The 25058-nt window shown below is 42.7% G+C and overlaps 1 protein-coding gene across 6 annotated transcripts in view; it reads left to right on the top strand.

The window, feature by feature from the left end:
* Positions 1–25058, top strand: part of WDR27 (WD repeat domain 27) — a 314696-nt gene that overhangs the window by 171264 nt on the left and 118374 nt on the right. For 5 of the 6 annotated variants that reach the window (XR_011854091.1, XR_011854090.1, XR_011854089.1 and 2 more), the window contains exon 22: positions 17600–17697. The exons of the other annotated variant lie outside the window; for it this stretch is intronic. Coding sequence is in view for 1 of the 5 variants with exons in the window: in XM_072141007.1 (XP_071997108.1) it covers positions 17600–17697 (98 nt within the window). In the remaining 4 variants the exon portion in view is untranslated. The remainder of the gene's footprint in view (positions 1–17599; positions 17698–25058) is intronic. 6 annotated transcript variants of the gene reach the window in all.

Raw genomic sequence — 25058 nt, 5'->3', positions numbered from 1 at the left:
TATGCATGGCGAACATTGAGCTGTCCATCTAAGTGTTTTTGCCCACTGCTCAACATCCCATTCTGCATTCAGGTCCGACTCCCATTTTTTCATGTAGCTCAGCTTGTCTGTTATCCCCTGTAAATTAAGAATATTATATGCAATTGATATACCCCTTACTTTTCTCTCAGGGGGCTCAAATAGTTTTTTCAGGGGGTACAGGTGAGTGTTGCTTTGCTTTTCCCCTTCTGCTAATATACTTCTTATTTGTAAATATTGAAAAAATACCTTATTGGGCAAATCGAATTGGTCCTTAAGGGTTTCAAAAGACTTTATCGTATTACCCTCAAAAAGGTCTGAAATAGTGTATATGCCTTTATTGGCCCACAGCTCTAGTGTCATATTAGGGCCGAGTAATTCCAATGCTCGAATAGACATCTGTCCTCTTTTTAAGCCTATGCTGCCACCTACTTCGTTCCAGGTTTTTAAAGTATATTGTAATGAGGGCATGTTAGTGGAAAACGTTAAATTCCCCAAATAGACTGCCTCCATTACTGTTCTAAGAGATCTCCCACCAAAAATGTACTGTTCTAATCTCATCCATTTATGGTTTTCTTTCGGGTTCCAGCACTCTCTCAATGAGTCAATGGCAACAGCCTTATAGTAGGTTGCAATATCTGGCATTGCCATGCCTCCTTTGTTAAGTGGAAAGTGCAAATTCGCCTTTGCTACTCGTGGGGGTTTGTTATTCCACACAAAATTACTAAGGATTATCTGGATCTCTTTTAAGACTTTATTAGAAACTAGTACATGGAGGCATCGGAAGACATACAGAATCTTAGGCAGAGCTGTCATCTTGCAAAACTGAATTCTTGCCACCCAAGATAAATAAATTTTGCCTAATTTATCAAAATCTGTTTTCAAGTTTGCTTTTAATTTAGTTAAATTCTTCCTTATTGTCTCATTTGTTGTTGGGCACAAAATAACCCCCAGATATTTTATGCCTTCTGGTTTCCAGGTTATGCCACAGGTATTACACAAATCCCTACATACTATGAGTGGGACATTTATTGGGAGAGCAGCCGATTTTTTAATATTCAACTTATAATATGAAATATGTGAAAATAACTTTAGGGTGTTTAGCAAATTAGGGAGCGATTTTTCGGGGTCTTGGCATGTGATGATGACATCATCAGCGTATAAGGTGATTACATGTCTTTCTTTACCCGCTGGAATACCCACAATTTCTGAATTAGACCTCACCATTTCCGCCAGTGGTTCCATTATCAACGCAAATATTAGCGGTGATAGGGGACACCCCTGGCGGGTACCATTAGAGATGTTAAGTGGTGAAGATAAAAAACCTGAAATTAAAACCCGCGCTGAAGGGGCCGAGTAGAGAGCTAAAATTGATTTTTGAATTTGATCAACAATGCCAAATTTGGACAGGACCTCCTTTAGGTAGCCCCAGTGCACCCTGTCAAAAGCTTTTTCAGCATCTAGTGACAGGAATGCAACCGGGGCTCCCATTGAGTTTGCTAGATGAATAAGGTCCATCATCCTCCTTGTCGCATCTTTAGTTTGTCTCCCATATACGAACCCTGTTTGATCTGTAGATACTAAGCTGGGAATTATTCTTTCCAATCTATTTGCCAGCAACTTAGCGTAAATTTTTAAATCGCAGTTAATTAATGCTATTGGTCTATAATTTTCTGGGAGAGGATTAAGATTATCTTGCTTTGGTATTGCTCTAATTATTGTTTCAGCATTCATCTTTGAAATCCTGCCCTGATTTTGCCAGAAATTGAAAGTTCTTATTAAAAGCGGGTTCAGGACCTGAGCAAAATTAGAATAAAACATATTTGTCAAGCCATCCGGCCCTGGGGCAGAATTAAGTTTAAGGCCCTTTAAAACTCGGTTTAATTCCTCTTGATTAAATGGCATTGCCAAGTATGCAACTTGATCTTCTGATATACTTGGAAGGGAGACTGAAGAAAGGAAATGGCGGATTTCGTCTATAGTTGGTTGCAGTATATCTTTATTATCTTTTAAGTTATACAATGCTGCATAATATTTCCTAAAGGCCTCCGCTACCTCCCTAGGATCTCTTATCTGCCCATTATTACTTTCTTGTATAAGATTTATTCGTTCCTTAGCTATTTTTCTCTTAATTTTTTTAGCAAGAATCCCACTTGCTCTATCTCCCAGTGAGTAATTTTGTAATTTTAATTTCCTTAATGATTTCTCGTAATCTGATAGCATCCGTGCTCTCAACATGGTTCTAAGTGAGGAGAGGTTGTTACTAGTGGAAGCTAAGGGATTTATTTTATTAGAATTTTCTAATAAAGTTATCTGTGACAAAATTTCGCGAATTTCAATATTTTTTGCTCTTTTTTCCCTTGCTGCTACCTGCTTAAAGACTTCTTTTATATGTAATTTAAGTGACGACCATAAGGATTCATCGTTAACTTCTTTATTATCGTTAATATTAATAAACTCCTCTGTGACCTCCAAGATCAAGTTCTGTGTGTTTTCATTTTTTAGAAGAGAGTTATTTAGCCTCCAGGGAGAATTCGTAAAAGCAATGGAGCTTTCCTTAATAGTTAAAAATATAGGGGCGTGATCCGTCCAAGTTATTTGACCTATCTTGGAGAGTAAGCAAGATGTTAATGCTAAATTATTTACTAGATAAAAGTCTATCCTTGAATACGAGAGGTGTCTAGTGGAAAAGAAGGTATAATCCCTTTCTTCAGCATGTTGATACCGCCACACATCATGTAGCCTCTCTTCAGTTATTATTTGTGCTAAGTCTTCTCTACCACCTCTCATGTTCAAAGAACAGTCCAATTCTCTGTCTGGAGGGATATTAAAATCTCCCATCATAACAATTTTCCCCTCTGCATTTTGTTCTAACAGGCTAGCCATTTTTTTAAAGAAGGTTTTTTGCCCTCTATTTGGGGCATAAATTGTTACGAAAGTATAAGGGACATCATTTATTTTACCTAGAACTATAATGTATCTCCCCTCCTCATCAATCAGTTTCCTAGTAAGATCAAATATAACAGTATTTTTGAACATCATACACACCCCTGCTTTTTTAGAGTTAGAAGTTGCAAATATAATCGTAGGAAAGTCGCGATGATGTAGGCGGACTTCATCTTTTTTAAGTAGATGAGTTTCTTGTATCCCTATTATGTCTGCTTGAGTGTTAATTATTTCTTTCCAAAGTGAAGTACGCTTTTGTGGAGTGTTCAACCCATTAACATTCAATGACATTATTTCAATAACCATATCTTAGTCACGTTTTAAATGCTATTAATACATTCTTATTTATTTCAATTAAACTGCCCCTCCCAGAGCATGCCTTATCATAAATACAAAACACCACTACAACAACATATTTAATATACAAATACATTAACTGACCAGCTAACATATTAGCCGGCCTAGACTTAAACAAATCCAGTGTTTGTATACTGGATACGGGGCAAACAGTCACCAGTGAGATGGGACTCCGCCTCCTATGTAAGGTGGAAGAGTTCCGTCCCCTTGGTGTCTCCAAAATGAGGGGTTAGTCTCCCTACCATTCCCCATTATTCCCTATTTTACTACGGACCACTCCTGATCTATATTACTTTTAGCTTTTTCAGTGTCCTTACATTTTAGCAAGCCCCACTTTTCCATTAGGTTTTCAGCTTGCTTCACATTACTGCATGTATAGGTGGACTTATCCTTTGTCACAATTAATTTTACTGGGAAACCCCATTTATAGGCCATACCTGCATCTCTTAGGATTTTAGTTATTTCCCCGAATTCGCGCCTCTTTTTTAGGGTTATTGGTGATAGGTCCGCAAAAATCTCAATGTTCCCGTAGGGTGGTGGAAACCTGGGGTTTTTACGGGTCTCCTGTATTAGAAGGTTTTTAGTTTTAAAAAAATGCATCCTTAAGATGGTATCTCTGGGGGTATCTGCTTTTAAATGTTTTGGTCTCGGAATCCTATGGATGCGATCAATTGTCACATCTAACTCTTTTGCCTCTGGTAGTATAGCCGAAATAAATTTGCCTGCGTATTCCTCAAGTGCTGAGTCAGGAACAGCTTCAGGGATGCCCCTAAGGCGAACGTTGTTTCTCCTCGATCTGTCCTCTAAATCCCCTATTTTTAATTCCAAATCCGTTATCTTATGTTCCATTTCGGTATGCGAGGTCATTAAACTATTTTGAGACACTGTCACTTCCGATAGTTTAGTTTCCACCTGGTCTATCCTTTCTCCAATCGACCTTACTTCTTTTTGTAATTCCCCCATCATATCCTGCATTCTAGATAAGAGTTTTATTTCAAATCTGTCTAGCATACTTTGCATTACCTCTACAGTAAGTACAGCTTGGGGATTTGGGGAGGGAGAGGCGGAATGCGCCTCTCTCAGAGATGTTGCCATAATTGTCGGTTGGGAATCAGCTTGAGGAGAGGTGGAGTCTTGGGTCGTTAGTTTTGGCTGAAAATTAAGACGTAAGGAGTTAATCCCCTTTGGTATACTCGAAATAGGTTCACGTACCGATGATTTATTTTGGGCACGTGTCAGTTGGTTTTTTAGTTTAGGCGGGGTATTTTTTTTTAGCAGGTTTTTACCTCTCGTCATTATACCCACAAGCTGGGGAAAAGAGGAGGAAAAAAAAAAAAAAAAAAAAACACTTCTTCTACATTAAATAGTATCACCACGTTTTTAGAATGGTAGACCTAAAATATAACCTTTGTAGCTTTTTCCCGCTTCACAATTATGGCAGATAATAGTTCACTTGGTTATTTCTGGTTATAGGCACCAAAAAATATCCCAGCAATATTCTCAATAATATCACCACATTTTTAAGATGGCAGACCGAGAACACAACCTTTATACCCTTTTCCCGCTTAACCATTATGGCAAGTAATAGTTCACTTAGCTATTTCTTATTAAGAGCGACCTGAAAAATATCCCAACACTTTTCTCACAGTCTACCAATCAAGCAAGGAAACAGCAGAAATAAGTGAGATCCATTTCAAGGGTCAAATGTACTTTCAGGAAAAGGAGGTTAGTTCCAGAGACAGCTCCATTCACATTCCCATTTACCTAGTCCATTAGTTCCAGGGTAGTAAGTTATTAGTCAAAGGGTAAGCAGTTAGTTAGAGAGTGGTTAGAAGAAGTTTCGTTAGATGGTTAGTCAGTGGCCTTGAGACCTCAGGTTAGTCCAGCACATTCCTATGTTATTGCTAGTATTACAAACAGCAAGACATGAAGCGAGAGGGCACAGAATAGCCGCCGGGGAAATCATAAATCCCCAGGTAGACTCAGGGGTCCTCAGTGGGCAAATAGAATGAAGAACAATTGCTGAGTTCCATAGCTATAAATTGTACTGTACCATTGCTTTGGGGGTCCGGGTGTCGCTTCTGTCGGTGGGGTCCCTCTTCTGAGTGTCCAAGGTGCGGGTTGCAGGGCGCAGGGTTCACTCACCAGACGCTCGCTCACTCACTTAGCGACACTGTAGTCATAGCAGGGCAGAGACCGGCAGTATTCCTCTCCTTACGACACCCAGAGGTGCATCCAGGTCCGGCTTCTTCTTGCTTCCTGCATTCCAGGTCGCCGTTAGCGCCCTCAGCGTCCTCTTCATGCAGAGAGCCACAGGTGTCCCGTCAGCATCGGGGGCGCTCTGCACTCTTCGCGCACCCCGCGCCGGACCACCTCTCCTCAGAGATCCTTAGCACCCGGCACGCCGTGCAGTGCTATGTGCGGCACCGACCCATGCCTGTCGGCCGCCGCAGAGGAGACTCGAGACGCGAGCCGCGCGTCAGAAAGACTCCAGCGTCTCGGCCAGCGCGTCAGAAAGACTCCAGCGTCTCGGCCAGCGTCTCGGCCACCCCGATCGCGGCCGCGTCACCTGCGCCTCTCCTCCCGGCACCGCGGACCAGAGGCACCACACCTCCCTAAACGCGCCCCCGAGCCCATCCGATCAGGTAAGAGTGGGGCAGAGTGGGGCAGAACGAGGCTTAGCGATAGGGATAGGGAAGTAGAGAGCTCCGTCAGAGCCTGGAGCCGGCAGCCATTACTCCGTATGGCTACGCCCCCCCTCTGTTTGAGACCACTTGTAATCTTTTTATATTTGTCATCTTTGACTTCCTTCCTTTTAAAAGCAACTTTAAAAAGTATGCTAATAAGCCTGAATGGCGTTACCACAGGCGTTACCACAGTTATGCTGTAGCATAACAGGCTGTTACAGCTCCCTGCACCTCCTTCCACCAGAGACCCCGAGCAGTGCAGCCCCCTCCCTGACCTGATGCTGTTTCTCTATAGCCGGGTCAAAATGGGCAAAGCTACCAAGAGCCATGCCTACTATACAAGTAGGGGAATGGTGACCAAGTGCTAAAATCCATAGAAAGTCACATTAGTAAAATAGTTTTTTGAGAGAAAATAATCAATTTTCCTTCTAGCCGGAGCTCCAGAGTTCTTCTAATTCTTCTCCTATAGTGTTAGACATCCATTCAATGAAATCCAGCATTAGCAATGACAGATCCTTCTGATGAAATTATGCCTCAGTTCAGACCAGCACCACCGCGTTTGTTCCCCTTTCGTCTCTTAATTGATTCTTGTCAGACGATATTGCTGCGAGGAACATACAGCAAATGGTGTAGTGTGTTTCAACAGATTAAGAATTAAGAACAGATGCTAGCGCATCCTCCTGTGTGCAGCAAGCACAGTACTAAGCGCCAGCACCAAGATACTTTTTGGTAGACAGCTTTTGTGTTTGAGAAAGGCCCCTGTGGCTGAAAAGTCACACAAGTATCATTTTGAAGGCATTAAATGCATGTTAAAACCCATTGGAGTGTGTGGTCCCAATTTTACTTTACTGTAAATAGGGTTGGATCCCTGGATCAGACGCACCAAGATACTTGAGAGCGCAGACGGAATATATTATCTTCCTTAGGTCCAACCTGTGAGTATTCTCACTTTTCCCATTCTCAGCATTCCCTGTCATAATTGACTACACCTTTGTAAACTCAGCACTTATCAATATGGTAATACGTCGTAACATCTCAGAGTTGGTTAAATCAGATCATACACAGTTACTTGCTTGAGTTAGGCCAAGATAGAATGCATCGCTTTTCAGGATTTCTTGCCAAGAATCATGCCTTCTTGCAGTTGCTTTATGGCTGGTGGCTAGAGTATGAATACAAACACTCACAATACTAAAGTGATATAGCACTCTACTGGGAATCGTCTAAGTATAAGGGGTATAATTATGTCTTATGTAACCCACTTTCGTAAAACCAACAATGCCAAGCGTACTGCATGTAGTGAAAAGCTGGGACAGGCATATGACACATTCCAGTAAACCCTTTCCCCAGGGAAATTACAAAAATGGAATTGCGCAAGAACAGCTTGTGAAGCAGAATTTGAGGAGAAAGAATAGATGTACCACACATACTATGAAGCACTATTCCAACATGGAAATTGTTGACAAGAAAGGGGCCACGCAAACAGCAGACCCGAGAGCAATAGCAATTGCTTTTGGGGCATTTTATAAATCTTTGGATACTGACTCAGCCCCGTATGATGCAGAAAAAAGAAGCCCAATATCTAACCCCCCTTTCATTTACAGAGACTTTCAGAGGAGTAGTTAGCAGACCTGAATGATGACATAGAAGAACAGGAGGTCCAAAGGTTATTAAACATCTGCATTATGACAAAACCCCGGTCCCAGGTGGCTACCCAGCAGAGTTTTATAGGGCACAATGGCCTGAAATCACTAATGGCAATACTTTACCACCTGGCTCCAGGGCTCTCCAATACCACAGGCGGCTAATCTAGCCTATATAAAGATCATAACTAAACCAGGCAGGAAACTGGATATCTTGAGTCCATAACTCCCTATATTGCTGATAAACCAGGACCTGAAACTTTAAAAAAAATAATGGTGGACCGTATAGCCCACATCTTGTCATACCTCATCACACCAGCATAGGAAGGATTTGTCAAGGGTCGAGCGTCATTTACAAATTTTAGGAGAGTGTTGGCTGTTTTGGACTAAGAGAAGCTCCAGTGGACAAAATGTTATTACTAACTTACATTAGATTTTTAAAAAATGCGTTTGATTATGTGATGCGACCATTGTTGGTGATGGGAACATTTGTTGTTAGATCTCACAGGAAGAGTACTCCTGGCGAATATCATCAGCTTTGCTAGGTTTCAATACCCCCTCCAAACTAACCCCTTTTATTAAAACGCAGGGACCTTAATTCACTCAATAGCTGGTTTGGTAGGTTTTTATGGCAAGGTAGAAGGTCTAGAGTGGCTTTATGCAAAATGATGCTTCCAATCACTGTCGGTGGGCTACATTTCCCAGATACACATAGATACAATTTGATATGCTTAGGAAGGTACATACAAGATTTGATTTATGGTTCAAACCGATAGTCCAATCTACACTTGGAGCAGGCCCTCCGGCCCCTTATGACCTCATAGCGGCACTGGACTGCTCTTCTCCAATTACCTCCCACTGTTGGAGCATCATGAGTTCTCTCCTCAAATGAATAGCAGACTGTTTGCCCCCTGGAAAGTGATTATTGCTTGCACCAGACAGTGCCAAGACTCGAGTCCCTCTTCAAATTGACGCAAGAATTCGGTCTCCCAGCTCCCAATATTTTCATTATGCACAATTGTAGTTGTTTTAATTTGTGCATGCAGACTTTAGCTAGTGAAATTGATACCAATGTCTTTGATAAGTGGATAGACCTCAGCATGGCTACCTTTCTCTATATCTATAGTATATAGAATATTTGATAGTGAGAGGAGTCTCACTGAATCTGATATCCTACTGTTAGAGAAAGCTGAATAACCAGGGCTGGATTAAGGTTGGTGGGGGACACTGGGCGCAAAATCTGGTGGGGGCCCACATTGAATGTAGTCCAGACAGGGAACAGCAATCGCTATATCCTGTTCCCCAGCAATAACTATATAAAGCCTCCCCAGTAATCACTATGTACAGCGCAGAGTATTCACTATATACAGCTCCCCCAGCAATAACTATATACAGCACCCAGTATTGACTATATACAGTCCCAAGTAATCACTATATAGAGCTCCCCCAGCAATAACTATATAAAGCCTCCCCAGTAATCATTATATACAGCTCCCAGTAATCATTATATACAGCCCCCAGTAATCACTCTATACAGCTCCCCCAGCAATCACTATATAGAGGTCCCAGTAATCATTATATACTGCTCCCCCAGCAATCATTATATACTGCTCCCCCAGCAATCATTATATACTGCTCCCCCAGCAATCATTATATACAGCTCCCCCAGAAAGCACTGTATACTGCTCCCCCAGTAATCACTATTTACAGCTCCCCCAGCAATCACTATATAAAGCTCCCAGTAATCACTACATACAGACTCCCAGCAATCACTATATAAAGCTTCCCCAGCAACAACTATATACAGCTCGCCCAGCAACCACTATATACAGCTCCCCCAGCAACCACTATATACAGCTTCCCCAGTAATCACTGTATACAGCTTCCCCAGGAATCACTGTATACAGCTTCCCCAGCAATCACTATATACAGCTCCCAGTAATCACTATATAACAACTAATATATATATTATATATATATATATATATATATATATATATATATATATATTGTAAGGGATCAACTCAAATGGCAACTTCAGTAACAGTCCAGGTAGCTGTTTTATTTCTTTCCAAAACAGTTTAAAGAAACAGAATCGCTTGCTTCAGCATATAACAGAAAATACAGTCCATATAAACAGGCTTGACTCACAGTCCTTTGTAGGTTGTGTCTCCATCCAGCAGCATAACCAAACAATGTCACTATTGCTGATCCTTGGCTGTGTAACACCTCCAGCTCTGCATGCAGTATAGCAGAGACTTCCAGACTGCAAACACACATCCCCAGCTCACCTGAGCTTCCTGGCTTTATCTGTCAGCCAAAGCCGGCCCGGATCAACTGCATTAAGCAGCTTTGCTACATTAAATATTGTCAGAAACCCAAGGTTCCTGACCAAACATTAACCGGCTCACTTCACTGAGGCCAGGCACCTCGGTGACACATATCTGCCATCAATAATGGCCCCTTGTACCTTCTCACATACCCCCCTCCTCTGACAAAAGCCGGGGGTTTTGGCACCTTTAGCCACCAGACTATGCACCCTGGACAGGGCGTCTGCATTTCCCTGCATTTTTCCTGGCCTGTGCTCCACTGTGAAAGAAAAATCTTGTAGGGCCAGGAACCAGCGGGTGACCCGGGCATTTTTCCCCTTCTTCTCCCGCATCCATCTTAGTGGAGCATGGTCTGACACTAGTTTGAACCTCCTTCCCAATAAATAGTACCTGAGGGAGTCTAGTGCCCACTTTATGGCCAGACATTCTTTCTCAATGATGGCATAATTTCTCTCCGCTGGGGACAGTTTCCTGCTAAGATAAATTACTGGGTGCTCTTCCCCATTTACTACTTGAGACATAACTGCACCCAGACCTACATCAGACGCATCTGTCTGGACCACAAACTCACGGGAGAAGTCAGGAGCTATCAACACTGGTTGACTACACAAGGCTTCCTTTAACTCTTTAAAAGCCCCCTCTGCTTCTGGAGACCACTGCACCATTGCCGACTTTGTACCCTTTGTGAGGTCAGTCAAAGGAACTGCTATCTCTGCAAACCTGGGGACAAATCGCCTGTAGTATCCCACAATTCCTAGAAATGCCCGGACCTGTTTCTTGTTAAGTGGGCGGGGCCAATTCTGAATAGCTTCCACTTTATTCAGTTGGGGTTTAATTTCCCCTCTTCCCACTATGTAACCCAGGTACCTGGTTTCATCCATTCCTAGGGCACATTTATTTGGATTAATCGTAAATCCAGCCCTTCTTAGAGAATTCCGGACAGCCTGAAGCTTAATGAGGTGACTTTCCCAGACTCATTGAGTCTGCGGTAGTCGTTGCAGAATCTCCATTCACCATTTGGCTTTGGCACTAACACTATGGGGCTGGATCACCCACTTTTGGACCTCTCAATCACTCCCAGTTCTAACATCCTGTGGACTTCTTTGGAGATTACCTCCCTACGGGCCTCAGGGATCCTGTATGGCTTTAAATTTACCCTGACATGAGGCTCTGTGAGGATTTCATGTTCTATCACATTAGTACAACCAGGGCTTTCTGTGAAGAGATCCTTGTTCCTCTGCAGCATTTCCCTACAATGTTGTTTTTGGGAAGGGGATAAGGTCTCTGAAATTTTTACGGCTTTGATGGCTGACTCCGATTGAGTCACTAGGCAAGAAGCCTCGGGGGGGTCTCTCTCTTTCCAGGGTTTGATCAGATTGACAAGATAGATCTGGAAGGGCTTCCTCTTCCCTGGCTGATGGACCCTATAGTTGACCTCCCCAACCTTTTCCACTATCTCATAGGGCCCCTGCCATTTTGCTAGGAACTTGCTCTCCACAGTAGGGACTAACACCAGTATGCGATCTCCTGGATGGAACTGTCTCACACGAGCAGATCTATTATAGACCCTGGCCTGTGACTCTTGGGCCTGGAGAAGATGCTCCTTTACAATTGGCATCACCCTGGACATCCTTTCCTGCATCTGAGCTACATGCTCAACCACACTCTTATATGGTGTAACCTCACTTTCCCAAGTTTCTTTTGCCACATCCAAGAGACCTCTGGGGTGCCTGCCATAAAGTAATTCAAAGGGTGAAAACCCGGTGGAGGATTGGGGCACTTCTCTAATCGAAAACAAAAGATATGGTAAAAGACAGTCCCAGTCTCGCCCATCCTTCTCTACCACCTTTTTCAGCATGGCTTTCAGGGTCTTATTAAATCGCTCCACAAGACCATCTGTCTGGGGGTGGTACACTGATGTGCGCAACTGGGTGACTTTTAACACCTTACACAGTTCCTTCATCACCTTTGACATGAACGGGGTTCCCTGGTCCGTTAAGATCTCCTTGGGAATCCCTGTGCGGGAAAAAACATGGAACAACTCCCTGGCAATATTTCGGGAGGAGGGGTTCCTTAGGGGGACAGCCTCGGGGTAACGTGTTGCATAATCCACAATGACTAGGATGTACTGATGCCCCCGAACTGACTTCACTAAGGGTCCTACCAGGTCCATTGCTATTCTTTCAAATGGGACCTCAATAATTGGCAAAGTCAATTGGTCATGTCCCGGAGTTGGGCTGTGCCAAAATTTTCCCTGGATACATTTAAGTCAGGGACAGCTGCCTCCTCTGAAGTTGAATCTTCCTCATTCTCCCCTATTAGGACATTCAGAGGGAACCCTGATGTTTCCTCAGGATTTTCATCAACAGAGCTGACTGGGTTCTCTGGGGAACTTTGCACAGCTGCCTTGGCCCATAGGTCCCAGAACAGAGGGCAATCACGTCCAACAATTACCTCATACATCAGTTGTTTAACAACCCCCACATTGTGCAACACAGTACCCTGGTCAGTCCCAAGCATAACCTGAGCCACTGGGTAAACCTTGGTGTCCCCATGGATGCATGTGACACCCAGAGTTTTCCCAGGGGCCATAATGTGAGGGAGAGTGGCCGAGATGAGAGTGACCAAACTCCCTGAGTCCAACAGTCCTGAAACAAGAGTCCCATTAACAATCAGGGTACACATCTGTGGTCCCTCCCCCTTGGCTGGTATGGCACTACATGCAGGCTGGGCAAAAAGGGAACTGCAGCGACCCACATAGCAATCCATGGGCTCTGGGGTGAGGGGACACTGGGCCGCCATATGACCCGGGGCATGACATCTCCAACAGATTACCTCCCGGGGTATCCCTTTGGTCACTGTTTTGTACCCCCCTTTGTCCTTGGTACGACCATCATGAGAGGTTTTAGGCCCCAGTCTCTGACAGTTCCAATCTTTTAGGGGCTCCCAGTATACGGATTTCATATCCCCTGGCCCTCCCAGGGATTTCTCCATAGTGTGGAACCTCTCCACCCATCCCACTAGATCATCTGCATTCTGGGGGTCACCCTGTGCAACCCAGCACTGTATGGCACGGGGAAGTGAGTGCATAAATCGGTCTACAACCACTTGTTCGACAATCTGGGCTGGAGAGCAGGTGTCTGGTTGCAACCACTTCTGGACTAGATGCAAAAGGTCAAACAGCTGTGATCTTGGCGGCTTGTCCAAGCTATAGGCCCAGTGGTGCACCCTCTGTGCTCGGACTGCTAAGGTGGCACCAAGCCGTGCCAGTATCTCTGCTTTTAATTTGGGGTACTCCTTGGCATCCTGCAGGGCCAGGTCATAATACGCCTTTTGGGGCTCGCCAGTTAAATATGGAGCCAGTACTTCAGCCCACTGGCCTGGCGGCAGCTTCTCCCGGTCAGCCACTCTCTCAAATACTGTGAGGAACGCCTCAACGTCATCCTCCGGGGTCATTTTCTGCAATGCTTCCCTTACAGTCTTTCTGACAAGGTGACCATCATCTCGGTTTGGCAGAACTGGACTCTCCTGCATGCGGACGGCGTCTGTCAGTACTGCCATCTGCTGGACAAGGAGCTTGTTGGTCTCCTGTTGGGCTCGCAAAGCCTCAGCATGTGCTCTCTGTTGCTGCAAGTTTGACTGCACAAGGTGCTTGATCACCTCCTCCATGGCAGCTGCTGTGTGCTGGCTCTGAGCTGAAGCCTTTGCTCTAAACAAACAATATATCCAGGGGATTATGCCCACATCCAAAGCACCAATTGTAAGGGATCAACTCAAATGGCAACTTCAGTAACAGTTCAGGTAGCTGTTTTATTTCTTTCCAAAACAGTTTAAAGAAACAGAATCGCTTGCTTCAGCATATAACAGAAAATACAGTCCATATAAACAGGCTTGACTCACAGTCCTTTGTAGGTTGTGTCTCCATCCAGCAGCATAACCAAACAATGTCACTATTGCTGATCCTTGGCTGTGTAACACCTCCAGCTCTGCATGCAGTATAGCAGAGACTTCCAGACTGCAAACACACATCCCCAGCTCACCTGAGCTTCCTGGCTTTATCTGTCAGCCAAAACCTGGCCTGGATATGTGGGAGTAGTCACCCACCCTGCTCTTGACTACTCCAATGAAAGCCGGCCCGGATCAACTGCATTAAGCAGCTTTGCTACATTAAATATTGTCAGAAACCCAAGGTTCCTGACCAAACATTAACCGGCTCACTTCACTGAGGCCAGGCACCTCGGTGACACATATCTGCCATCAATAATGGCCCCTTGTACCTTCTCACAATATATATATATATACACCCCCTATAATTACTAACTATATAGAAACTCCTAATATAGCTATATACCCCCATATAACTATATATCCTAGGTAAAATAATAGAATTGTACTCACCTACCATCGTTCCCCCAATACTACTGGATATCGCAGGTGTACCAAGTTGGCGCCGCCCTGCTGCCATCTTGTTTTACCTCTGATCGTCTATGGGAGAGAAGGGAACTTATTGTTCTCTTGCTCTGCCATAGACTGTATTTGGGACATGTCTGGTGGATATAGCCTAGAGAGCCCGGACCCAAATACACTTTGGGCTATTCGTGCGTTCATTTAGTGGGGGCCCCTTTAAGGGCAAAGTGGTGGGGACCATGGGCCCTGAGCTTTGGAGAGAATCTCATTATACAATTATACATTATACATTATACACCATATATGCCATACGAGATGCCCAAAATGGCAATTACTGGCCTCTGAACTTTTGCATAGCCTGTGGCAGTGCTGCCCATGCAAAGATATTGGGAGGCGATACGAGAGCTTATTTGTAACACATGTCGGGATGCAATTCTGTCTACACCTCTTTCTCTTATTTCATGTTTTCAAACTAATGACAGATGAGTCAGGGAACAGAGTATCTACATACATCAGAACGGCATAATTTTTTAAGAAATATAAAATATGTATAGTAGCACATCTGACTCAGAATGACACAGATGCTGAAGGTCCATATATCAATACACCACATGGTACCATTCAGAAAATCTGAAGGGCACTCTCGGGAGGTCACGAGTTGAGAACAATCGTAATAATTGAGAGGGGGATGATGCCCATCTTAACAAATGTAATGGATGCGTAACTAAACAGTACTGTATTAATGCAAACCAAGAGGCTGTTTGTTTTCTCTATTGTTATTTTCTCTGTATGATATAAATGCTGCTGTATACAGCATAATTATTACCATGGCATCATAATTGACTTAAACAAAATCTACCAACAAAATGAAGCATGATAAACCAGTGGCAATTACTCATAGATCCAGGCACCATGATTGTGGTAATCTTCTTATATTTGTTATCCATGTCTTCCTTCCTAATATAAATGTTTACGATTATGCTAATGAGCCCCTCATTGCTGCAGCATCACAGGTTGTGACAATGATTAGAATATGCTTGATGCATGATTGTGACCCCTGCTCTCTCCCCTCCCTCTGCCTTTCTGATCTAGCAGCAACAAGAATTACAGGGGGAGGGGAGACCTGCTCTGCGCATTGTAAGAGCCTGTGAAACTACAGCACTGAGGGTCTCTGTAAAAACCCACCAGAACCCCTCAGGCACATTTGCATATTTCTAAAAATTGATTTTTAAAAGGTAGGAGGTCATGGAAAAAATATAAGAAGATTACCACAGTCATGGAGCCTGGATTTATTAGTCCCTGGTTTATCATGCTTGATTTTGATTTTCAGTCATTTTACCAAGCAAATGTTTCTTATCAGAATGCATGTATTTTGTCATCCTTTGTTTTCAATACATAACAAAATGCAGGGTAAGGCCCCTTCCACACTGGCGTTGCATTTCACGTCAGGGTGCAATGCGTGAAAAACTGACGTTTTTGGCTGCGTTTTTGTTCCATTTTTCCTTGGAGTAATTAGCGTTTTTGCGTTTTTCACGCGCGTGTTGTTAGCGTTTTTTTGCGTTTTCGGCGCATTTTTCACGCGCGAGTCAATGGGAGACTCGAGCATTTTTCAAAGGGACCATGGTTTGGGATTAAAATGTGTTATTTAATTGAAAAATAATGTCTTCTGATAAGTTGCAAACATCTGCGATCTATTCTTCACTGTTCCCCGTGTATATTATCTCCCGACAAGTTAGCAGATGTGAAGAACAGTGAAGAATAGAATAAAAACAGTGAACACAGTGAACACAGTGACCACAGGATCATTTAAGAGAAAAACACAGTGCAGAACACAGTGCAGAATAGATTACAGATGTTCGGCACATCTGCTTACTTGTCGGGAGATACGCGCGGAACGGTGCGCCCAAAATAGCATGTGAAGAACAATATATATGTGTGTGAAGAACAAATTGCAGATGTTTAAATACATCTGCAATGTGTTCTTCACACATATATATTGTTCTTCACATGCTATTTTGGGCGCACCGTTCCGCACGTATCTCCCGACAAGTAAGCAGATGTGCCGAACATCTGTAATCTATTCTGCACTGTGTTCTGCACTGTGTTTTTCTCTTAAATGATCCTGTGTTCACTGTTTTTATTCTATTCTTCACTGTTCTTCATTGTGTTTTTCTAATTAAATGATCGTTCTCGAGCAGGGGAAATACTGTTATTCTGGTCACCTAGCAACCCTTACGTTTAAAACGCATTGCACTCGCATTGCACTTGCAATGATTGCGAGTGCAATGCGTTCTTGATGCATCTCCATAGACTTGAATGGGGCGTGAAAAACGAACGCAAGCACGCGCGTGAAAACCAACGCTAATGAAGAAAGACCCATTGAATACAATGGGACAGAGTGCAATGCAAGTTCTGCGCGTCAAATGCACGCGCAGAACTCGCGCGTGAAAAACGCCAGTGTGGAAGGGGCTTAACCCTCCCATGTAAGAGCAGTTCTAGGCCAGGAGACACATAGGGCTTGGCTGCAGGATAGCCACACATGAATTGTCTGATCTTCTGCAACTTCCATTATCTGCAAAGTGGATGGACTGAGCATAGTGCACTGGACCGGACTCCTTGCTTCATAAAGAAATTTGATGCTAGGATTACCGGTCGGCCAGCTGAACACAAGTGCTGGAATAGTGATGCAGTGCACTGTGCTCTGTCATTGGGATTAGACCAGCACATAGTCCTATTTTTATGGACCAATCATGTTGGTGTGCAGCCGCCATATTACTATAACTTCCTTGACGTACTCTTCCTTGACTAAAAATTCTCTTTAGAAATACTGAGAGTAAAAAAATGTATGCGATCTCTGCATACTGCACATATGTGTTGGGTGCAATGTTAGGAGGTCTATATAATTACCTAATCAAATATGTGTTGTTTCACCTGTATACCAGGTATGATAAGTTGATTTTATGGGGATGCGAGGGAAACAATTTTTAGCTAAAAGATGTGTGGCATTCAGTTTAAAGGGCTCTAAGGGAACCTATCACTAGTTGTGTTTGTGAAAAATGTGGGGACAGGTTCCTTTTACCAAAATTATTAGTTACTGATAGGTTAGATGTGTGCAGTATTTATCAGTGTTTTTAAAAATTCATTAAAATTGTTGTATTGATCCACTTGGTACAGCATTTTTGACTTATATCATTTAAATGTTTTTTGTACATAGGGTTCTGCATTTAGTACTCAGCCAGCTGAAGCTTATAATCTGTTTGTTACCATGGCCATTGGGGACTCCTTAAAATTATGGGATATAAGAACTTTACGGTAAGATAAAAATGCTATTTCTTTTTTTAAGTGTCCAAATAGATATATATGATAGATAGATGAAAAGATAAATAGTTACACACATACCTCTCATGATAACAAAAAATGTTGTATTCGTCTGAGCAGTTTTCGTTCATCTTGCCTTAGAGACATGTTGAAGTAAAATGCGTATGTCACTGTATTAGAGCGTCCCTCATTAATTTTTTTATACAAAGCTTAAAGAACTGTAAAGTTTTTTTCACAAATCATTAGCTCATGGGATGTAGAACAACTTTGCCTATTATCTTTGTTACCTATATCCAGCAGTTATTTTGGTATACTCCTCAGATTATCTCAGTGCTGAAGTAGCTTTTCCTCTGCCTGTGCTTGCAAGCCCTTTTATTTTTATATCAGTTGTTTTATATCAGTTTTTTTTAATTAGTTTGTTTTTACACTTTTCAAGGCTCCTTGGCAGGGTCTGATTGCTCCTACCATACACTGCAATACAACTACACTGCTCATAAAGGGAACCCTCAAATAACACACCCTAGATCTGAATTAATTACATATTAACATCTGTGGATGTTGGGCCCTCATGCCATCCTCATGAAGTGGCCTGTTGGAGGTCATTTTGCATGGCTGGCAGTGCTCCTCTTGTTCCTCCTTGAACAAAGGTGGAGGTAGCTGCTGGGTTGTTGCCCTCCTACAGCCGCCTCCATGTCGGTTACGTCATGTTAAAGTACGTCCTGGTACACATATGGGTTAAGAGCAGAAATCAAAACAAAACTCACTCTCTGATACGTTTCTGGTCACAGAAAGTAAAAGGTACACAAGTAGAGATATTTGTGTAAGCTTCACCCATCACCTGCCTACAACATGTACAAAAATAGACATAATGGGGGAGATTTATCATTAGCTAATTATATGTAGCTAATTGTCGCATCATTTTTGTGCGTTTTTTAAGCGAGAAAAAAACACAACTCTAAAGTCATGCAATGGTAGAAATAATACACCACAGAGTGTGCAACACCAGATTTATCAACAGAGAATTTTCAAAAGAATGCAAATTTAATTGCGGATCTACATCACATTCCGTGTTTCCCCGATTGTAAGACATCCCTGAAAGTAGGACGTAGCAGGGGTGTAAGGGGGGACGTCTAATGTAAGACGTACCCCGAAAGTTAGATGTAGCAAATTGTACGGTACCTGCTTCAGGACCATGGACAACAGGGGGAGCCGGGAGTGGAGGGGGGATTGGTGGCCACTGGCGGCAGTCTGATGTCGGCCGGCGGGGGCGAGAGCACGATGCAGTTCCGGGAGCGGGGGGGGGGATTGGTGGCTGCTGGCGGCAGTCTGATGTCGGCAGGCAGGGGCGGGAGCACGATGCAGGTTCCGGGAGTGGAGGGGTGGAAAGCGGAGGTACTGTATGTGGGGGGCGGTTTGGAGCAGGCCAAAGGGTGGGCGGGAGCTTGATGCCGGCGGAGGCTGGAGATCGCGGGGCCGGGGCATACAGAAACACGCAGCCTCCGTGCCCTCATGTGCTGCCTCTGATTGGACCAGTGGCTCCTGCACGAGGAAGAAGAAGCCACACCTCTACCCAGCAACGCAGAGGAATTGATCCGATCGCCATTACGGTACCAGGTGCTGTAACACTATGGGAGATGTGTGGGATACTGTATGGGGCTGTAACCCTATGGGAGATGTGTGGGATACTGTATGGGGCTGTAACCCTATGGGAGATGTGTGGGATACTGTAAGGGGCTGCAACCCTATGGGAGATGTGTGGGATACTGTATGGGGCTGTAACCATATGGGAGATGTGGCGGATACTGTATGGGGCTGTAACTCTATGGGAGATGTGTGGGATACTGTGGTTTTTATGGTTAAAACAAAAATCGACATTTTGTTTTCTAAGACATACCCCGAAAGTAAGACATAGTGGGACTTTTGAGGGTAAAAAGAATGTAAGACACTGTCTTAGTTTCGGGGAAACACGGTAGGAGGTGGTGTATGTGGGTCCAATGCTACTAGACTAGAAGTTTTTTGCTCAATTTTATGTTTGAGGTATCTGAGAATTTCCTGTGCAAAAACATTGCAAAAAGTCAGAAATAGAGTAGATGTTAAACATATGTGCAGTCTATACGCATAGAGCACTCACAGCTGACATACACCGGACAATAGATCAGACTTATGGAAACCTGCCAGTCTAACACATAGGGGGTCATTTACTAAGGGCCCGATTCGCGGTTTCCCGACGTGTTACCCGAATATTTCCGATTTGCGCCGATTGTACCTGAATTGCCCCGAGATTTTGGCGCACGCGATCGGATTGTGGCACATCGGCACCGGCATGCACGCAACGGAAATCGGGGGGCCTGGCCGAACGAAAACACGACGGATTCGGAAAAACCGCCGCATTGTCGCGGAGCTTGCACTCACCTTCATCCAGGATAGGATCGTGAACTTCAGTGCATTTCAGGGAACTTCAGCACAGCAGCGCCACCTGGTGGACGTCGGAGGAACTGCCTTGATGAATCCCGGCCGGACCCGAATCTGGGTAGGTAAATCTGCCCAATAGACAACTGCTTAAAATACTGCCTAATGATAAATCTCCCCCAATGTAAACAAAATAGCAATTAAAAAAATACAATAAAGAATTCAATAATTAAAAATCAGATCATTTCTTATGTTTTAAGCCTTTTGGAGAAATGCAAAATCCAATACCCATCCCTGTTGAGTAGGAGGCATTTAAGGCCTCCTCCTCTCATGGGTCTATTAACTCTTTCCAAACCATTAAATCTCATGCAGGTCAAATCACCTGCATGAGTGTATCTCAAATGTTTGGAGACACTACAGATATTTGTATTGGTTGGATCTGACACCCAACCGCCTTCTGGTACAGCCAAAGTAAGTAAGTTCACAAGCAGTACAGTCAACTCTATAAATAATTGATCTAGTAAAACTTTAGCACTTTTGATTTTAAATTATTGAATTCTTTTTTGTATTTTGTCAATTGCTATTTTGTATACATTGGGCAGATTTACTAAGGGTCTGCATGGCGCATTTTCGCCAGGTTTCCCGACTATTTCCGATTTGTGCCGCATTTAAGTGGGGTTTTTGGCGCAAGTGATCAGATTTTGGCGCAATCATGCTGACTTGCTTGCAACACAAATGGGGGGGCGTGGCCGACGGACAACCCGACTGGTTCGGGATTTACAATTCAAATTGTGTCGCAAAACAATGCACTCACATACACCAGGAAGGTGAACTCCGGTGGCCTCAGCGGGGAAGCGACAGATGCAGGAAAATGGACGCACGATCTTGAAGAATCACGCCGGACTTCATCCTTGTAGGAGAATGCACCTCAGGGATCGCAACAGGACGGCGTAAGTAAATCTGCCCCATTATGTCTATTTACATGTTGTAGCTAGTGATGGGTGGAGCTTTGCTGGGCCTTTTTGCTCAAATATCTCCACCTGTGTACCTCTCACTATCTATAACTAAGGGTCTGTTTGAGGCAAACGGTGCATGTACTTTTGCAAAGCTGACAGGTTGGGTGGTGGCTCATTTCAAACAATTCAAACAATTAGAAACAATTCTGATGTCCCATTAAAGAAGAGAATTTTCCATTTTAATTTCCCCCTTTAATATGACACCAGAATTGCGTTTCTAGGTTTCAGGATGTATGATCATTTGAAGTGGGACACTTTTATGACGTGTATATGCGTGGTATATGCACTGGGCATGTGCAAATATGACGTATATAGCTACATGGGAGTCATTAAGGAGTTAACCAAGGAGGTATTGCTACAAACTGCTTTTGTTCTGTATATCACCTTGAGGCACGTATGGTGTCATTTAATAGCTATGACTCTTTGCATTATAATAAGCATTGTGATTCTATATCCTATAGTTCTAGCGATGTTGACGTGTTGAAACATGAATATAGTTACAGAATCATAAAAAAGTTGATTCCCTTTTTGTATAAGAATATATAAGGTTATTGGCTTTCAGAAATAAGTCCCAGATGTCAAATTTACTGTAGGAAACCAGTCTAGGCACACATCTGGTGTGAAAAATGTAAGATACTTAAAAGGTCTCTATTACCAGATTTTACTCCATTAAACTACCAGTCCCCTTAGGTAGGGTATAAAATGTCATTTCTGTAATTCCTTATTTAATGTGAAATCTCACCCGTTTACCTATGAGACAATCTCCTTTATGTGAAAACTAGACCCTTCTTAGAAGAGTGATAGTCACAAAGATGAGATGAGTCAAATTTAGAGGCTGCAGGTGGGGTTATCACTTCACCTTTGTCCTCGGTCCTGTAGTGATTAGAAATATGTTTTTGGTACCATATTAAATTAAGAATCTCATATTTCAGATCAAGGCTTGTGGTACTGTAAGCTATAGAACATGAGGTAAAGGCTACATTCACATGACTGTATGCTTTCTCCAGTCCCGTATTTACGGGCCTTTTATACCTGTATATAAGTGATGTTTTTCATCCGTATGCAGCACTTATGTAACCCGTATTTTATACTTCCCCATAGACTTCTAGGGCATACGGAAAATATATACAGGAGAAAATAGGACACACTCTATATTTTTATACGGCTAGTATACGGCACGATACGCTACGGTGTCAAAAACGGCAATATAAATGGTTGGAAGTATTGTCCATTCAAATGAATGTGGCCGTATGTAATCCGTAAAAAAACGGTACGGCACGGATGTGGCCGTTTTCATATGTCCATGTGAATGTAGCCAAAATAGTTAAAGAAATAGTCAGGAAAAGTCTTTAACTGTCTGTATCTCAGGTTCTGTAGAATCACTAGTCTGGTACCTATCTTTGACACCAAAAGGATGATTCTACTATGGAACTAAAGATAGGGGTGTCTGAAGTCACACTCCCTCCTAAGCCCCTAAACTAACCTAAGCCCCTAAAATATGACTCTTCTCTGGTCGGTTGCTTATGACTTTGGTGAAGATTTTCTGTAGGTAAACACGTGAGATTTCCCATAAAAGAGGAAATCCTAGAAAGTATATTTTATAATTTAACTGAGGGGTTTAAGTAGTTTAATGGGTTACAATTTGTACACTGTGTCCCTTGAAAGCTGATACAAAGACAAGATAAAGTACTCTATTTTTACTGCGTAGGTAAGAAATAAATAAAATAAAAAATGTATTGTACAAGTATCCATACAGGACTTGTTTCAGGCCACGACTTGTGTTAAACGCATAGGGGAAATGTTCTCTGGTGTAGAAGCACTGAAAAAAGCAATTTCTTGCATGCTGCAAAACCTTGTATTTATTTTTGAGCCTACGCCACCTCCACGCCATGTGAGAGTGGAGGAGACGTGGAGGGACGCGGCTGCCCACAGAGTGGGCAGGAACAGAGCCTGCCGAATGCATGCATACTTTCTAAAAATATGCAAACATATTTTTTAAATTTAAAAATAGTAGTCTGAAAAAGTTTAAATCGCCATACCTGTATATTCAGGAATTAAAGGATAATATCCAAGTTCCAAATTTTTCTGCTCAATAAAAAAGCATTGTAGAACAAAAACAAAGAGCAGACTGTCAAATTTAAAGGTATGTTGTAAATACTTGCAAGTGCTGTAAGTACTTACCTTCAGTGTTATTTGCTTGTACCTTTAGCTCCAATGTATTGTCAAGGCAGTCCACTGATTTAGAGCAACAATGTTGGAGCTGCAGGAAAGCAGAAATCATTGATTTTCAGTGGTTGAGGACTGGTTTGTAACTATTGATAAAGAGCACCTATATCTAAACATTTCAACATAAAAGGCAGGAGGTTTGCCTTAGTGGCCAAGCTGTACTGGGACTAAAACATGTGGTGTGTCTAAATATTCCTCTTTTTCTCCACAAAAATGATTTCTGTGGGTGGAGTGAATAATCTTTGGGCTGCATTGTCCAAGTGCACTCCTGGCACTTACACAGTATCCAGGGGGACCATGAATATAGTTCATGGCCTTCCAATTCTATAATCTAGGGTAGCTCCATAAAAAGGAGTGTGGAACAAGTTGGCAAGACAGCAGAACATGTGGTTTCTACACCCTAGAAGTAAACACTGTACCACCATCAGAGCCAAATCCATGCAACTGTATTGGTTGGTGGTGTACTTACTAGTGGCCATTTTAAACCTTCTAAAAGAGTTCAAAAGTAGCCAGAATGCAGACATTTATCAGATTATTTCCATACTTTTATTTTTATTCCTTGTGATCAACTGGTCCTCAGCTGGTATCATTTATGGAACCCATTTGCAACAAAATAAAAATCAGCTGCTTGTATTGTGTGGGATTCATTGTTTCAACCTCCCTTGTATAAAACAAACGGAGAATCATCATCTGTTGGACATTCAGAATGGTTGGCTGCTAGCTGAATTATTACCTTACTTCAAATTCTGGATTCCAATCTTCACTCCCATTTTTTTTATTTCAAGATTCACACAGAAAATCTTTCATACAGTGTGTGCCATGACGCAAAACACAATAAGTTTAGTTTCACTCTAAGCATTGCAAACACAAAGCACAGATAATAACATTCTCTCTATGTCAGAACACAATGCTACTCTAGCAAACAAACAGGCCCAAACAAAAAAGACATGTGCATTCAGTGACAACAAAATCGGGATAAACACAAATGGGGAGAGGGAAGAGAGGAAAATGGGGGTGCAAGGTATTATGCTATCTGGACCGAATCTTTATTGAAAAACACAGACACGAAAGGGAAGATAACTCCCATTATACTGCAATACTACTGTGTTTGTGGTGTTCCATGAGGTTATGTGCTGACCTGGTGTCCTTAAGGTGTCCTACAGATACACAGGGAAGTAGAATCAAGGAAAACAATGGAGAACAATGAAAGGTAGAGCTCAGAGAAATACTGCTAAAATGCCCTTTAGTCTCAGTCGGTCTATGAAACCAGTTATGTCCAATGTAGAAGACTATGAACAATAATTAATGTTTCCAAGAATGACTACATTCCTGCATTTGGACTTGGAAACAAATAATTATTTAAATATTCCTGGAATCTCCCCCCACATTAACACTTTGTCCAATCCTGAATGACCCTGTGGACTAATTAATGAATGGGAGGTTTTGAAACCTGAACTAAACAGAGATCTTATAAAACAATATGAGATCCAGGAAATGGGGTTCACTCTTATATGTAATTTGTTGTTATTTTTAAAATTTTGCTCCCGTTAGCAGCAAAATGCTGATGACATAGACTGTAACGAAGAATTAAATGCTACTGGCCCTTTAATCAGTCCGTTAATTTCCTCTGCAAGGTCCATTGTAGAGCATACACAGGACAGAAGATGGCCGCTGGTCACATGTCCACATCACATGTCCTGCACC

This window comes from Engystomops pustulosus, chromosome 3 (genome assembly GCF_040894005.1).
Source record: "Engystomops pustulosus chromosome 3, aEngPut4.maternal, whole genome shotgun sequence".
NCBI lineage: Eukaryota > Metazoa > Chordata > Amphibia > Anura > Leptodactylidae > Engystomops > Engystomops pustulosus.
Note: the sequence above shows the minus strand (reverse complement) of the source record. Positions and strands in the feature narration are given on the sequence as shown.